General features: G+C 43.2%; 1 protein-coding gene across 1 annotated transcript in view; it reads left to right on the top strand.

The window, feature by feature from the left end:
* OBSCN (obscurin, cytoskeletal calmodulin and titin-interacting RhoGEF) overlaps positions 1-15608 on the top strand; it is a 202611-nt gene that overhangs the window by 76718 nt on the left and 110285 nt on the right. Inside the window, exons 38-44 of the mRNA XM_009880514.1 lie at positions 3307-3570; positions 4790-5053; positions 5997-6263; positions 7333-7599; positions 9473-9736; positions 10490-10756; positions 11567-11830. Of these exons, the coding sequence (XP_009878816.1) occupies positions 3307-3570; positions 4790-5053; positions 5997-6263; positions 7333-7599; positions 9473-9736; positions 10490-10756; positions 11567-11830 (1857 nt within the window). The remainder of the gene's footprint in view (positions 1-3306; positions 3571-4789; positions 5054-5996; positions 6264-7332; positions 7600-9472; positions 9737-10489; positions 10757-11566; positions 11831-15608) is intronic.

The raw sequence follows: 15608 nt of genomic DNA, 5'->3' as shown, positions 1-15608 counted from the left end.
AAGAGAAGATTTTGATGATGTAATGAAGAAGAGAGGTGATGGTTAGTGGTCTGGATTTGCGTTGTTTTCGTTAGTGCTGGGATGCTTTCCTGATGCCTGTTAGACAAATAAGGAAGATCTGTGCTGACTTTAGTGGGACCTGGATCTCATCCATGATGAAGAAGAGTTTTTCTGTTAGAAAACCCCCCACTCCCAATGAATGTTAAACAGCAGCTCCCTTTTTCCCTTCACACAGAAGTGTGTGGATGGATGCAGGATTTAAACACACGGATTCAGATCACCCGTAGATGCGAAGGAGTCAAGTCATAAGGATGCCTACAACCAATGACACTCTTGTAGCTTTCCTTTATCTATTAGGGTCACAGCAGAACAGCAGAATGCAAAAATAGCAAAAAACCGACCAAAACAAAACGAAAGAAAATGTCAGTAGCCACGTGACACTGAATGTCCCAAACTAGAGAAGAATAGGCTGTAGTTTTTCAACAGCCACAGGACAGCTGCATCATAGATCAGTACCTGACTTGCGTATTCATAAGACAGCAGAAGCCAGAAAGAAATTGTTTGGTTTTTTGTTTGTTTTTTTTTCATGCCCTGAAGGGATAACATTTCAGTTCTTTTTTTTTTTTTTTTTTTTCCCCATTAAGTGCCTTCTCTACACCAGCTCACCTTAAAGCCTTGAATCCCAGGCTGTGACAGAGCCTGCATAGGAATCTCCTCGGGGACCCTGTCATGTACAGCTGTGCTTTCCTCTCTGTGCATGCTCTGTTTTTAAGTCTCTAGTTGTGTCTGATAAAAATATGTTGTGGGGTTTTTTTTAATAATGACAAATGAATACTGCTGGTAAGGACAGAAAGTGCTTTGCCATTTCTTTGTGTTCTCTGTTACGTGCGAGTTGACCCCAGTAAAGTTTTACGGTTTTTGTGCCAGTGGTCCAGCTCTGACCACCCATCTGCAACCCGCTGTTTGTGTCATTAATAGCAGGGCAGTATCTGCCACAAATGTTAATGATGACAACAGCGATAGTTGCAAGGTGTTCAATCGTACAGATAGTGGTTAAAAGGAGAAAAAAAAAAACACCATACAGTCTCAAATATTTTTTGCTGCTGTAGAGTGCTGGCAGCCAGATGTGAGCTGTAGGAATCTGTTCACTGTTTTCTAGTGCTATTCTGTTCCTGTGGTTTTCTATCTGAATAGCAAAGTCTGAAACAAAAAGGAAAACGTGATTTCCAATCTTGTGTGTTTAAACATCTGCAATGGTGTTTTTCAGAAATGCCGGTTCATTTCAAGCAAGAGCTCCAAAATGAAGAAGCTAAAGAAGGAAAACAAGTCAAGCTGACCTGTGAGCTCAGCAAACCTGATACCCCAGTAAAATGGATGAAAGGGGAGACTGTTCTCTGTGCCAGTGAGAAGTATGAATTTAAGCAGCGTGGTACTGTGGCAGAGCTCATTATTCGAGATGTCAAATCGATAGACTCTGGGGAATACACCTGCAGCGCTGGGGAACTGAAGACCACTGCTCGGGTGAAAGTAAACGGTAGGTAGTTAGTTGTGTTGCCACACTTTCTTAATGCATTGCTTAATAGATCTTCTATTAAAAAAAAAAAAACCAAAAACACAGCACTTTGTGGCAGTGCCATCTACAAATTTATATGTAAAATTTAATGGTAATATTGCATACTTGTAAGCACCTGTACATATATTTCATTCCTGTAACCTCGTGTTATGCGTCTGGGATTTTAAAGCTGCAACTTCTGACTGAACAGAAAATAGGTGCGAAGGGTTCATTTCCTATACCCTAAGTGCCATGGTTCCTGACCTGTCAGCTTTTTTACACAGCTGTGATTAAGAGTAGAGTTAGAGTTGGAGAACAGGAGCATGGGAGCACAAGAACAATGTGAAAACATAAGTTAAGTCCAGTCCCTGATGAATGTTTAGACCCCCAAACTCCCCAAAGCATCCTTTTTTAAAGGCTCTCTGATGCCATCTGCATTCCCCAATACCCTTAAACAAATACAGTACTGTTAGTAAAACAGCAACAGTAGTATGTGCTGGAGCAGAAAGCAGGAGAGATAAGGGCATGAGTACAGTCACAGAGCCCTGCAGCAGCAGGGAGTTTGTTAGGTGAGGGTGCTTAGAGGACTCTGAAGGCGTCCTTATTAAAGATGAGAGAAACCTCCCCTGTACTCCAAGGAATCCACAGTGAGATGGTAATGTCTGGGGGAGAGATTTCTTCCTCCTCCCAAGCGGAATCACTTTGATTCCACACAGCCAAGGGAGGATCTAGGGCTGCTCTGCTCATTTGGAAACGGACAGGTTTTAAGGGGTGACATCCATCACGGGGCACTTGCTGTACAGCAGGTCAAGAGGACATGTCCTGATCCCTGGTTCTGTGTTCTAGCTGTGCCTGTCCTTTTTAAACAAGCCCTGGAGAACACGGAAATGGAAGAGGGGAAATCTGTCTCCTTGCGCTGTGAGCTCACAAAAGCTGATGCCACCGTGGTGTGGAAGAAGGGAGAAGCCACACTCCAGGCAAGTGCCAAATATGAAATGAAGCAGAAGGGGACAGTGGCAGAGCTGGTGATTCATAATGCAGAGCCAGAAGATGCGGGAAGATACACCTGTGACACTGGAGACCAGCAGACCACAGCCCGAGTCAAAATCCATGGTAGGAATAAGACACCTGCTTGTGACCATTTGTTGTTGTTCTTGCCGTGGTCCTGCCAGCTCCTGCGCATTTATAGTGAGCGTTCAGAAAAAAAAAAAAAAAAAGAAAAAAAACCAAAACAGGGATCAGTACAAACAAAAGGCAGCTCTGGCTGGGTCCATTATGTTCTCTGTTTTCTAGGACAATAACTCAATGCTAAAACATAGCAGTCAAATATACCCGATAACAAAATAGCTTTCCTTGCCTCTGAAATAACTGTTCTGCTTTCCGCTCTGGACAGAGGCGTTTGCCTGATCTCTAAGGAAGGTAAGAAGGGCCTCAGCTACACATTTTGTTAAAGAACATGCAATTCTCTTCTGCACTTTCTCAGCAAGTTTTTCATGCGTCTGTGACCATCAGCATTTGGGCAGCAGAAGGGTAATTACCTTGATAATTTGATTATTGGGAAATAATTGTTTTGGTTTTGTTTCCTCCCAAACTCATGATGTGCTATTGTAAATGCAAGTAGAGTCCTGGACGTGCAGGTAGGTCAGAGCTGGTTAGCTGTGCCCAAGAGAATTTGTTTTGGTTTTAAGTCCCATATGAGGTCACTGGTTGTTAACGATGCTCCTAAAGTAAAATGAGAATGCTTCATTCCTCAGCCGCCTCTGTGCTCATCAAAGAAGAGCTGAAGAGCGTGGAAGCCGTGGAAGGTGGGACTGCCACCCTGCGATGCCAGCTGAGCAGAGAGGCCCCTGTGGAGTGGAGGAAGGGGCACACTCTTCTCCGGTCCAGTAACAAGTACCGGATGAGGCAGGAGGGCACAGTGGCTGAGCTGCTGATCCATGATCTGGACCCAAAGGATGCTGGAGACTATACATGTGTAGTGGGGAACCAAAAAACCACAGCAGCCTTATCAGTGAATGGTAAAAAGTCAGAAATAACCTGTGAAACTCTGGAACGTTTTTTGTCCATCTCTTCCCTCCTCCTCTCTGTACATTCCCTCACAACACCTACCTTCATGTCCTGATTATACTTTTTTTCATCCTTCAACGTTTTCATGTTGTCATGTCCCTCCTTTCCCCAGTCTCTATCCACGATCAACTTTCACTGTGCCCGATGTTGGATGTGTGTGTGTTGTGTTGTCTTCTTACCTGTCCTCAAGTGGAGGGTGCTCACGTGAATGTTTGTTTTCCTGAATTAGTATGGAAACATAAGATTCCTTGGGATTTTCTGTTAAGGAGTGTTCATCACCTTTAATGATGAGATTGAGTTTGTTGTTTGCAAGCACGATCCCAATCAAGGTCACACATACTTTGATTCCCACAGAACAATTTACTCGGGATTTATTTTTGATTTTTTTTTTAACCAACCACAAAAAAAGACAGGATGTGCTTAAGGATAAGGGTGTTGGAAAAAGGCTTAGGCAGTTAGACGATAAATGAGCAGAGGTCTGGGCAGGGTCTTGGGTTGCAATCCCTTTTCATTCTGCATCTCTCAGCGCTGCCAGTCCGTTTCAAAAAAGAGTTGAAGAACGAGGAAGCCACCGAGAGCGGGACGGCCACGCTGCAGTGCGAGCTGAGCCAGGCGGCGGGCTCGGTGGAGTGGAGGAAGGACGGGAAGGTGTTGGTGCCAAACGGCAAATACAAAATGAGACGGGAAGGGCGGTTTGCCGAGCTGGTAATCCAAGATCTAGACTTGTCGGATGCTGGGAGCTATACCTGCCTGCGTGGAGACCAGAAGACAACAGCTTCTTTGAGAGTGAATGGTAACCATTCTACCCTGTTTCTCATTAAAGCCCCAACATGTTTGAAAGCATTTGCAGGTCATCGGAAGCTTGGTCAGTGTGACTTCTTAGAGGTTTCATGTTCCTCGGCTCTGTGGTGCCAAAGAGTCACCCTATTAGAGAATATCCCCTTGTGATATTTTTTTTTTACCCTCCCTGAGACAGCACAGTTATGTTCTATATTGTTTTCTCTAATTTCTTTCCCTCTACTCCAGGAGGCTTTACCCCCCTTTCAACTGTATCACCTAGCAGTAGTGCTTTTTTTTTTTTTGGTTAAATGTAGCCCAGTAACTCACAGCAGAGTCCAGTTCATGTCAACCGAGTGCTGATTCCTTCTCTGTTGGTATTGCATCCTTCAGCCTTGCCTATCCTCTTCCAAGAAGAAATGTTGAACAAGGAAGCTACAGAGGGGGAGGCAGTCACTTTGCACTGTAAACTGAGCAAATCGGCCCCGGTTGAGTGGAGAAAGGGGAGTAAAGTCCTCAAGCCAAGTGAAAAATACAAAATAGAGCAGGAAGGTCCCTTTGTGGAGCTGATGATCCGGGATTTGGATTTGGCAGACGCTGGGGATTACAGCTGTGTGTGTGGAGATCAACAGACTACGGCTGCTTTGACAGTAAATGGTAAAAAGAAATTCTCAGCACGTGCCCCAAGTAAACCTGTATAATTCCAAATTCTCTTCTTCTTTTTCTCCTGTTTCATCTGTCCCTGTATACTTTATATCCTCCCCGCTGCTGATTAATTTTTCTATCCTGTTTTCCTTTTCCCTCTGTCCTTTCACCTGATGCCCTCTTGATGTGCTATCTGTGTTCCTTGATGTTCAAATGACAAGTGAAGTGCAAGTCCCCAACTCAACACAGTTTCCCCAGTCCAGTGCAGCTGCTTGTTTAGAAGTTTTCCCATAGGGATTGACCTAAAAGTGGGAATAAGATTTACTTTTAGTAACTTAGACTGTTACACTCGTTGCTCTTAAGAGGAACAAGTTTCCATCAATGTATGATGTTACACAAGGACTATCGTAATGAAAAATTGCCTTTTTATTCTCCTGCTATTCCCAGCTCTTTTTTACCAATTTCGGTTTAACTCTTCAAGAGCATATACTTTATCTCTGCAGAAAGCTGACAGCACGTTTGTAACAGCATGTTTTAAGCGGCACTATTTATAAAAATGCAGACAGTGCCATGAATCTTCTGTAAAACTTCCACAGAACTGCTGTTTTTCTCAAGGGAAACAAAATGCTTTGGGTCTCACATTGAAATACGGCCTCTAATTTTACCCCTTTGATTTTGTGGTGTATAAAGTAAAGGATAGATGGATTGCCAGCTAAGTTTGCAGATAGACAAACCTGCTTTTAAAGCAAGTTTTAAAGTGTGAGGACAAAATATTAGAACTCAGACGGAAATCTCTTTTGAAATGTTAAAGATCGGAACAAAGTCCTGGAGTGTGAAGAAGGTCTTATGGCTTCAGTGACGTGCAGGTTCAGGGAGATGAGAGAAGAGAGCGAGTAGATCGTGGGTCAGGCTTTCTCAGCTTTGATGCCGTGTCCGTATTGCATTTACTCTGCAGTCCTGCCTGCTCTTTTCACCAAAGACCTGACAGACAAAGAAGGCACAGAAGGTAGAAGTGTCTCTCTGCGCTGTGAGCTGAACAAGGCTGCTGCCAACGTGGAGTGGAAGAAGGGCTTCAAGACCCTCAAATCAAGTGACAAGTACAAAATGAAACGTGAAGGTGTCGTTGCTGAGCTTATAATCCAAAATCTAGACACGACGGATGCTGGAAATTATTCCTGCGTGTGCGGAGACCAGCAGACTATGGCAGTTTTAACAGTACATGGTAAACCAAATGAAACAAGACACATACTAAAAATAACTATCCCGTTTCCTCTGTTCATTTGGACAGATACCCGGTCACCCTACCATCTCTTTCCTTCTGCCAGACCCTTACCCACAGCTCACTGATGCCAAGGAGGTGCTCCCGTTGGTGTCAGTGCGGCCAGGGTACATGGCACAAGAGGGGTGTCGGTGTGCAAGCTCAGAGAAACATGTGGGCAGCCCGGATTGCCGCTGCTGTTTTAATTAGGGTCCATCATTTTGCTTTTCCCCTTGAAAGTTCCTTTATTAGACTCCCCGTTATGCTCAAGCCCAATAAAATGGGTTGCCTCAAAGGGACTATGACTTAGGGATTTTAAGGTTTCATAAAAAGGCTGCGTTTTCATAAAATTGCCAAGGGGTAGGTTATTCCCTGGAATCTTATTCCCATACTCCATTTCTGGAACAACAAGGAATTGTCACTGCATTCAGTTACTCTCCTACGTAAAGCAAACCCAAACCTTCTGAGCGACGACCGTTCCCAGGGAGAATTTTTACTGCAACTGATGTGTTTGAGAGGATATGTCAGTTCAGGTGAAAATACTTGTTTTCCCACCATGTATTGAAATGAACAATTTCATTTCAAACTGATGTTTAAAATGAAACTCCAATGTTTCATTTTTTTTTAATGGATAATGTTTTTTCACTTAAGTAAGTGAAAACATAGCAAACGTCCTCCCAGTATAGTTTAAAACATCATAGAAGAAAACCAATTTTTTTCCCAGAAATTTCAAATTAGTATTTATTTGTTTTGTTTGAAATTTCCCAGGAAAAAATTGGGTTTTCTTCTTTTGTCTGTATTGATTTGTGACTCTCAGTACATGTAAATTATCTCTATGGATTACAGCGAACATCAAGTCCTTTCTTGGTGGTGGCATTTTTTCCGTGTAGTGGTTCATGAAGACTATCAGTGATCTATGTTCTCGTATTGATAAATCAGTTCAAGATGAGAGGGAAAAGGAAAATTAAACATTGGTGTTTAATTTTAACTCTTTGGAGCATTACATCTCACTGCTCGTATTGCTGTCCTTCAGCTTTGCCTGCATTTTTCAAAGAAGGATTGAAGAACAGAGAAGCCACAGATGGCGCGACAGCCACTCTGCGCTGTGAGCTGAGCAAGGTCGGGGTCCCGGTGGAGTGGAAAAAAGGGAACAAGACGCTCAAACCGAGTGATAAGTATAGGATGAGACAAGAAGACACCACTGCAGAGCTGTTGATCCGAGATCTGGAGGTAGAAGATACAGGAGAATACACCTGTGTGTGTGGAGATCAGAAGACCTCAGCTGTCCTGACAGTCCATGGTAAAAAAGCCGTTCTCTGTTATGATGGCAGTATCTCAGGGAGGGTCCCTTTTCTCTGGGAGGTCTCTCTCCTGCTTGCTTTGATGTTTTGACTCTGCAGGGTTTTCTCCCTTTGCTGGCTGTGTTTCATCCCATCTCCTACTGTCTGTCAGTTTGAAACTGGTGGCAAAGCGGCAAAGTAAAGAAGAGTTGTGAGAATTTCTCATCTTAGTCTTCACTTTTTACAAGTGAAAAAGGCACCTGTATGTAAGGCCAAAAGCGAGGAGACCTCCAGCAGCCAGCTTGTCCTCAGAGGGTTTGTCCTTGCGTCCCAGTGATGTCAGTGGATTTCCACGCATAACTTGAAGGAATGATCTTTAAAAACATTGACCTCAGTTAGTGAGAGGTTTTCCCATTCAGGAATGAATGGCTGTCCTCCTCCTTTGTGGGACCGTGATGTATTCTGCTGAGGAAATGGTACTTTCCAAAAAAACCCACCAAACCGTTATCCTGTAGGTCCTGATTTAGGGAGTAGTGAGGCGGGTTTGGTTCCCGTCTCTGCCGTGGTGAACAGCGACAAGCTTCCATTGCCCCTCCAGCAGAGGCAGTTCATTTATCATTCCAATAGATGAAATAATTGTTTTTATTTGAGATATATCTTAAGGATAAGATGCCTCTAAGGACTGGGGCATAACTGTGGAGGTGAAACTGTCTTCTCTCAGATTTTCTGCACGCTTTTACTTCCTCTCTTTCCCCCCAGCTGAAGGTATTTCTGTTCCCCCCCTGAGCTGCTCTGAGCTGGCACTTTCTTCCCTGTGCAAGTTGCTTCCTTTTTGCGTTGGTGGCACACCACAAGGCAACTCACTGAATGCTGCTAGAAAAACCTCTGTATTCCTGATATTAGAATCTTAGAATGGTTCAAGTTGGAAAGGACCTTGAAGATCATCGAGTTCCAACCCCCCCCCTGCCATGGGCAGGGACATCTCCCCACTAGACCAGGTTGCCCAAGGCCATGTCCAGCCTTGAACACCTCCAGGGATGGGGCCTCAACAACCTCTCTGGGCAACCTGTTCCAGTGCCTCACCACCCTTAAAGTGAAAAACTTCTTCCTAATGTTTAATCTAAACCGGCCCTCTTCCAGTTTAAAGCCATTGTCCCTTGTCCTATCGCTACATGCCCCAGTAAAAAGTCCTTCCCCAGCTCTCCTGGAGCCCCTTTAGGTACTGGAAGGCCGCAATAAGATCTCCCCGGAGCCTTCTCTTCTCCAGGCTGAACAGCCCCAACTCTCTCAGCCTCTCCTCATAGGAGAGGTGCTCCAGCCCTCAGATCATCCTCATGGCTCTCCTCTGGACCCGCTCCAGCAGGTCCATGTTTTTCTTATGTTGAGGACTCCAGAGCTGGATACAGTACTCCAGGTGGGGTGTCACGAGAGTGGAGTAGAGGAGCAGGATCACCTCCCTTGACCTGCTCAGAAATTATAGTTTAAAGGGGCACCTGAAGTTATATTAGTGGTTTTTTTTTTCTTCTTCTTTCTGAACAAGAAAGATAAATTGTGGTGTCAGGAAAGGTAGAGGTCTCCAGCCAGCAGTGCCGTCAGCTGGGGCAATGACTTTCAATCATAAGTCAGGTCATTAAAGGTCAAGATAGATGAATAGGTAGAGAGGACTACTGGAATCAGCTAGGAATTGATGAACCTAAGTCAACATTAGAGGCAGGTCATGGTGGCAATTATCCTGGTGAGATCCTGCAGTAGTTTTCTAGTAGATGCAGTTTTCAAGACTGTATGATTTGTTCTCCTGTAACAGTGAAGGACTGGCCTCAGGACCCAGTCCTAATTTTCTCAAGGCCTGGTTAATGGTTTTGATGTACTTTCTGTTTATATTACGTCCCGTAGCTTTGCCTGCACTGTTCAAAAAAGAGCTGGTCAGTATGGAAGCCACAGAAAACGGGACGGCCGTGCTGCAGTGTGAGCTAACTAAACCCACTCCGGTGGAGTGGAGGAAAGGGCAAAAGGTGCTCAAGCCTAGTGAGAAGTACAAAATGAGACTGAAGGATACCGTTGCTGAGCTGACGATCCATAGCCTGGAGGAACAAGATGCGGGAGATTACACATGCATGTGCGGAGACAAGACGACCACTGCATCCCTGACAGTCCATGGTAAAATACATAAGTTTAATAGGGATTTTCTGCTTTGTCATCTGTGGTCTCATGCAGGGTCACAACCTGGTCTGGTCTTGATGCCGTCTATTCTTTTAAATTGTTTTGACAGCTGTATCAACCACTGGGAATATCTTTTACTTAAAGTCCTTCTCTTAGGACTGAGAAATAGCACCGTACAGTCTTTTGTGTCCCTGTCCTTTCATGTTAATGGAATGTGGAAGCAAATAATGAAGACCTCGGTGAAGTCATAAATGGCACTTTCAGTATTTCCGTTAATTAATTTCTCTAGGCATACCACTGAGATTTCACTTGTTTTTCTTGAATGGATTGAATGGTGCTCTGTTAGGATAGCAAGTGAGGAAGGCAGGTGGGAATGATACACCGCAGCCTGGAATTTTAAATAGCATAGTGTTCATTTGAATTGTTCATCCGATCCCAAGACAGAGCTGTGCATAGTTCCTTGAAATTCTGGGATCAGCTTTCTGTTACTATGTCTTGAAACGCCTTTAAAGCATACCTTCCAGTACTGAAATTATAGTTTTACACCACTGATTTCCAAATCAGTTGTGACACACTGAATGTGGTACGTTGCGAAGCACAAGGCAGGGATGCCCCTGAAATCATCACTTGCCTCCCAGGTACTGTATATTCTAAAACTTTTGGAGATTAAAGGGTTTTAATCCAGTGGAGCAGTCAAGACACAGTATTTCCTCGGTTTTAAAGTGCTCTCTCTTCACCTGTGATCTTCAGCCCTTCCTCCGCATTTTATAAAAGAGTTGAAGAATGTGGAAGCCACAGAAAATGGCACAGCCACTCTCTGCTGTGAACTGAACAAGCCCGCAGTCGCCGTGGAATGGAGGAAAGGAGACAGAGCCCTGGAGCCGAAGGACAGGTTCACCATGAGATGCGAGGGCACAACTGCTGAGCTGGTGATCCGAGAGTTAGATCTGACAGATGCGGGAGATTACACGTGCTGTTATGGAGATCAGAAAACCACCGCTGCACTAAAAGTGAATGGTAAAAATAAAATAAAATATGTGTAACAAATTAAGGGGATTATTTTCAGCCAGGTGTTTGGGGTTTTTTTAACAGCTTAGTAGTATCAGCTTTAAAATTGCAGCCCCATTTCTAATGAATGTGGTTGGACGTGGGCGTAAATGCCTGCGTACACTGGTCAGTATCAGGCACAGGTCAGGTGTTCGTTGCAAGAATTTCAGATATTTATCTTGGTACTAACTCATTTATTTGATGTAGTAGTTGCTAGAAAAGGAAAATCATATTATTGCGATGTTGGTTGGAAAGACGTTACAATCCTAAAGTTGAGAATATTACAATTTGGTGATGAGCTATTTTTGATACAGTTTTCAGTGTTTCAGAATAATTTGATGGTCCAGTTCTGCTACACCACTGTCTGAGGAGAAATCTCATGGAAAAGTGAGATTGATGCCTCAGATATAGTTTCATTTATGAGCTTTTTCAGTAATGATTTGCGTTGCGATAGAACTTAGATGCGCTAGTTAGGCTTTCTTTTCCATTGTGGTAGGCAATACCCAAAGTAAGGTAGGGCTCAGTCTTGCAGAGTCTGAAGAAGTTGAGAGTGGTGGTTCTCCATTTCATGCCATAGACTGTACCATAAAGAAAGCTCTGGCTTACGAATAAGGTGTTTTCTAGTTTTCCAAAGTCACTGTTTTATGGGTTTCGGAGTGGTTATCAATCCTGCTTAATTAGGGGAAGCTTTGCTTGTCGCATTTGGTTGACAGACCACAGAGAAATAGTTCCTTGGGTAGCTGCCGTGGTCATACATTCTGCTCATTTTGAACTCCTCAGCCCTGCCCGCACGCTTCAAGAAAGAGATGAAGAATGAAGAAGCCACAGAAGGTGGAACAGCCACGCTGCAATGTGAGCTTTCTAGGCCTGCCCCTGTGGAGTGGAAAAAGAAACACAAAGTGCTCAAATCGTGTGAAAAATATACTTTGAGACAGGAAGGTACCACAGCACAACTGCTGATCCGTGCTTTAGAAGTCAAGGATGCTGGGGAATATACGTGTGTGTGTGGAGATGAGAAGACTACCGCAGCACTGACGGTGCATGGTAAAGAAAACAGAAATGAGAAATTTTTGTGTGATTTTTCTCCTGTTTCCTCTGGAAGCCTCAGTACTGGCACAGAGTCCTTTCTCTAATCTTGCCATCATTAATTCTGTCGGTAATGGATTTTTGAGTTTTTGTCGTGATTTTTGTCTAATTCTAACTAGAACTCTAGTTCCATTACTATACTAACATTTTCCCTGTGTTCTTCTTGCTCTTGCTGGTGCACGGCTGTACTGCTTTGCACCACATCGAAGGCTGAAGGATTCCATGTGCTTGCATTTTTTGTTCTGTTTTCCTTAATTTTAACTTGAGCCTAGAGAGATGGAGCAGCAGGAACACTCATACTTGTTAGAAACAGTGATCTCGGATTTCAAGTTACGTTATACTGTGAATAAAACTTGATTCAGTGCAACTTTTTTATGTAACTCTGACCAAGAATCATGCAGATTTTTATTCTGGTATTGCAGAATACTCAGTATTATAGTGTGAGAGTACTTCACTGTCCTCAGTGAAGTTCATCTGCAAACTTTCCTTGGAAGAGAGGGAAACTTTCTTTCCACTGTTAATATAGGACAGTAGGAAGTCGTTTCAGCCGTCTTTCTCACCTGGAAATTCAGTAGGTCAATGAGTTGATTTCTTTTCCTGCCCAGGCTTTTTCATCGTGGTATTTACCAATAAAACAAGGATGGCTTCCCTCTTGAACTTCTAATTTAACCATGGAAAGCAGAATTGGAAAGGGCCTCTACAAGTCATGTAGTCTATTCTTGAGCCCCAAGTCACCGTCACACCTACCCAACCTCACCCCAGTGCTGCAGGATTTGCCACTCCCCTGGACACTCATTCCACTGCCTAGCCATCAATGCTGCCAGAAAGTTCTTCCTGATTTCAACAAAAGTCTTCCTTGAGCTGGCTTAAGTCATTACGTCCTGTCCCATATCCTGTAGAAATGGAAAAATATTTTCCTCTTTGTGAAAGATTTGAAAATTTATATCATGTCTCCTTTCTGTCTTCTCTTTTCTGGACTCAGCGCCTTCAAACCTTTTACTCGTTCTTCATAGGTCATTTTTTTCTAGACTTCAGCTCATCTTTGTTGATTTCTGGACCATCTTCAGTTAGTCCACATCTTTTTAGAAGTGTGGTGGCCAAAAGCAGACTACAGGGCTACATCTGGAGTAGGACGGAAGGAGTTCACTTGTCCTGTATATGACACTCCATTTTATATATCTCTAGTATGATGTTTGCTTTATTCACATCAGAATTACATCTTTTTGACCTGCATCTGCTCCGTGATCCCTTGTAGCCCCAAATCTCTCTCTGCAGATCTGCTGCCTATCGTTTCCCATTTGAGCTGTTGATTGTTCCTATAGATAGTATTTTGCACCTGCTTTTGCTGAATTGCAGCATATTTTTCCACCATTGCTTCATCAAGATCTTCTATATCCAAATACTGTTTAACAAAGTCCTTTCAGCTTCTCTCCCTTCCCAGCTTGAGATCGTCTGAAAGTTAATGACTCCTCTGTCCAAGTCACTAGAGAAAATGCTAAATAATGCTGGACTCCAGAGTACTATGGAACTCTGCTCAACTCATTCTTTCATTGTGAGTGTAAATCACAGTTGAATACTTATTCTTTGACTGTGGTTTTCAAACAGGTGGTGCTTCCTACTGTAGTTCCACCTATACCTAAGTCAGGGTAAGAGCTTTACTAAAATAAAAGCATACAGCGTATACTGTGTCTTTCTATCAGTGAAGCTTATTAAGCTACGACAAGAAAAATTGCACTGCTCCACTCCTTCATGAAGAGAAAAGCTCTTGGCAAGTCCAAGTGTATTGCCGCAATATTTTTCAGACAATTAAAGCTAAGCTGAAATGGTCATAATTCCTTGGATCCTCTCTCTGCTGTCCCCCTCTTCTCCCGTTTTCCAAGACAAGCGCTCTGAATGGGATTCAGCTTGTAGATCAAGACTGGTGAGTGTTCCTAAGCTCCCATTGTTGTCAGTGAAGATCTAGTCAACACAGTCAATGGAAGCCAGGGAGACATCCAGTTCCCCTTATAGCGGACATTTACATTTGGTCAACAGGTAGCTCCTCGATTGACTTTGTTTGGATCTTTCTTGACTGTCCTGGGAGCTTGGACTCTTGGTTTACATGGTGAGAATTAAATGTGTGCGAGACCATTTCCCCCCTCTGAGTTTCTGTTTTTTTCTATACTTGTGGAACATCACCCATTCTCTTTGGTTTCTCCAGGGTAACTGTTAATGTCTGATATTGGTTGAGCCTGTGCCGTAACTATTCCAGAACAAATTTCATCACACCAAGGTGCTTTGAGAATATTCAGTTTATTTAAATGTTCTCTAAGCCATTTTTTTTCTTATCCTGGCCAGAATTCCTATTATTTTCTTAGCTATCATTAACTTGTAGTATTAAAGAAGAAAAAAGGAATTAAACATTTCGGCTCTCCCCATGTTACCCACCGTCAACTTACATTCCTGGTTGGTAAACCAACTTCTCCCTTGTTGTTTTGCTTCCTTCTAATCTACTTACAGAATATAGTTGTATTATTTCTGCTTCTTTCTAGTTCAGGCTGGCCAGGTTTCCTGGGATTTGCATGCTAATTTCTGATACAGCCAAGAGCCTCAAGTTCAACCATGAGCAGAGGACACAGAAAGCTCCTGGAGTAGTGATCTCGCCACTCAGTTGATGGGTACAAATATAGAAAGAATATGGCCGTGTTTGGAGGCGTTTAATATCAGCATCATTTTGCAAATTACCTTTCAGCCTCTCTTTCTTGTTGGTCTCTTTGTCCATGAGGTGACAGAGTCCAGGAATGGGGAACTGCCCTTGACCTTCTTGAGACATACTGCGAACCTGGAATTTCTGGTTTTGCCTCTACCTTATGTAGTATTTCTTTTGCGCTCACCTAAACCTCCCATATTTTATAGGTCTCTTGAGTTTCAGGACACTGAAGAGTTTGTGATTTAGGCAGGCTATTCCTGATGATCCTTGGAGTGAGTGAAGTAGTCTCTGCAATTATGCCCTTAACATAGTTTCTTTGAGAAGTTTTCCACTCTCCTAATCTACTTTGTCCCTTAAGGTTGCTTCTGCTTGATCATAAGTAACAATTCTTGAATTATTGAAGCTTGCTTTCTTGTTGCCCACAGAATTTCCTTTCACTCTTCTCCATCGTTACTCCTCCTAAAATCCATGAGCAATCCTGCTTCATAATCGGTGTCTGCCCAATGATCTTCCACATCTATGTTCTCAAATATTTATTTCTTGCTGGTCAGAGGCAGGAATTAGAGATCCTCCTCTCCTGTTCTTTCGTATCTATTCTATATCCAAAAGTGGTTCCCACCTCATTTCAAAGACTTAGCAGACATCGTCCCACCCTACTGCTCCTACAGTATTACCCCATTACCATCCAGTCTTATGCTCTGAATGATTCTATTAGCTGTTCCAAAAGGGATGGGGTGTTAGGATGCACCTGAACTTCCTGGTGTGAAGGTCTTATAGCAGATTTCCACAATGGAGACATAGTCCTTCTTTTTCCTTTTTATTGTTACCCAAGCGCTTTCAAGAGGTCTCTCTGATTCTGCTTTTCATCCTCATTCTAACTCTTGGGCTAGGTCTGTAGGCATCCTTAACATGTAAGGGAAAACCTTTTCATTTTTTCCCTTTAGTTTTTTTCCCTTATCATGGTGTAAAATGCTATATCAGTTTCCCAGGCTCAAATATACTGAGAAAGTTACAGTTTTGACCATACATGAAGTTTTCTCATTCCTG

The sequence above is a fragment of the Charadrius vociferus genome, unplaced genomic scaffold, assembly GCF_000708025.1.
Source record: "Charadrius vociferus isolate BGI_N301 unplaced genomic scaffold, ASM70802v2 scaffold12, whole genome shotgun sequence".
Classification (NCBI taxonomy): domain Eukaryota; kingdom Metazoa; phylum Chordata; class Aves; order Charadriiformes; family Charadriidae; genus Charadrius; species Charadrius vociferus.
This window is presented reverse-complemented; position numbering and strand designations above follow the sequence as displayed.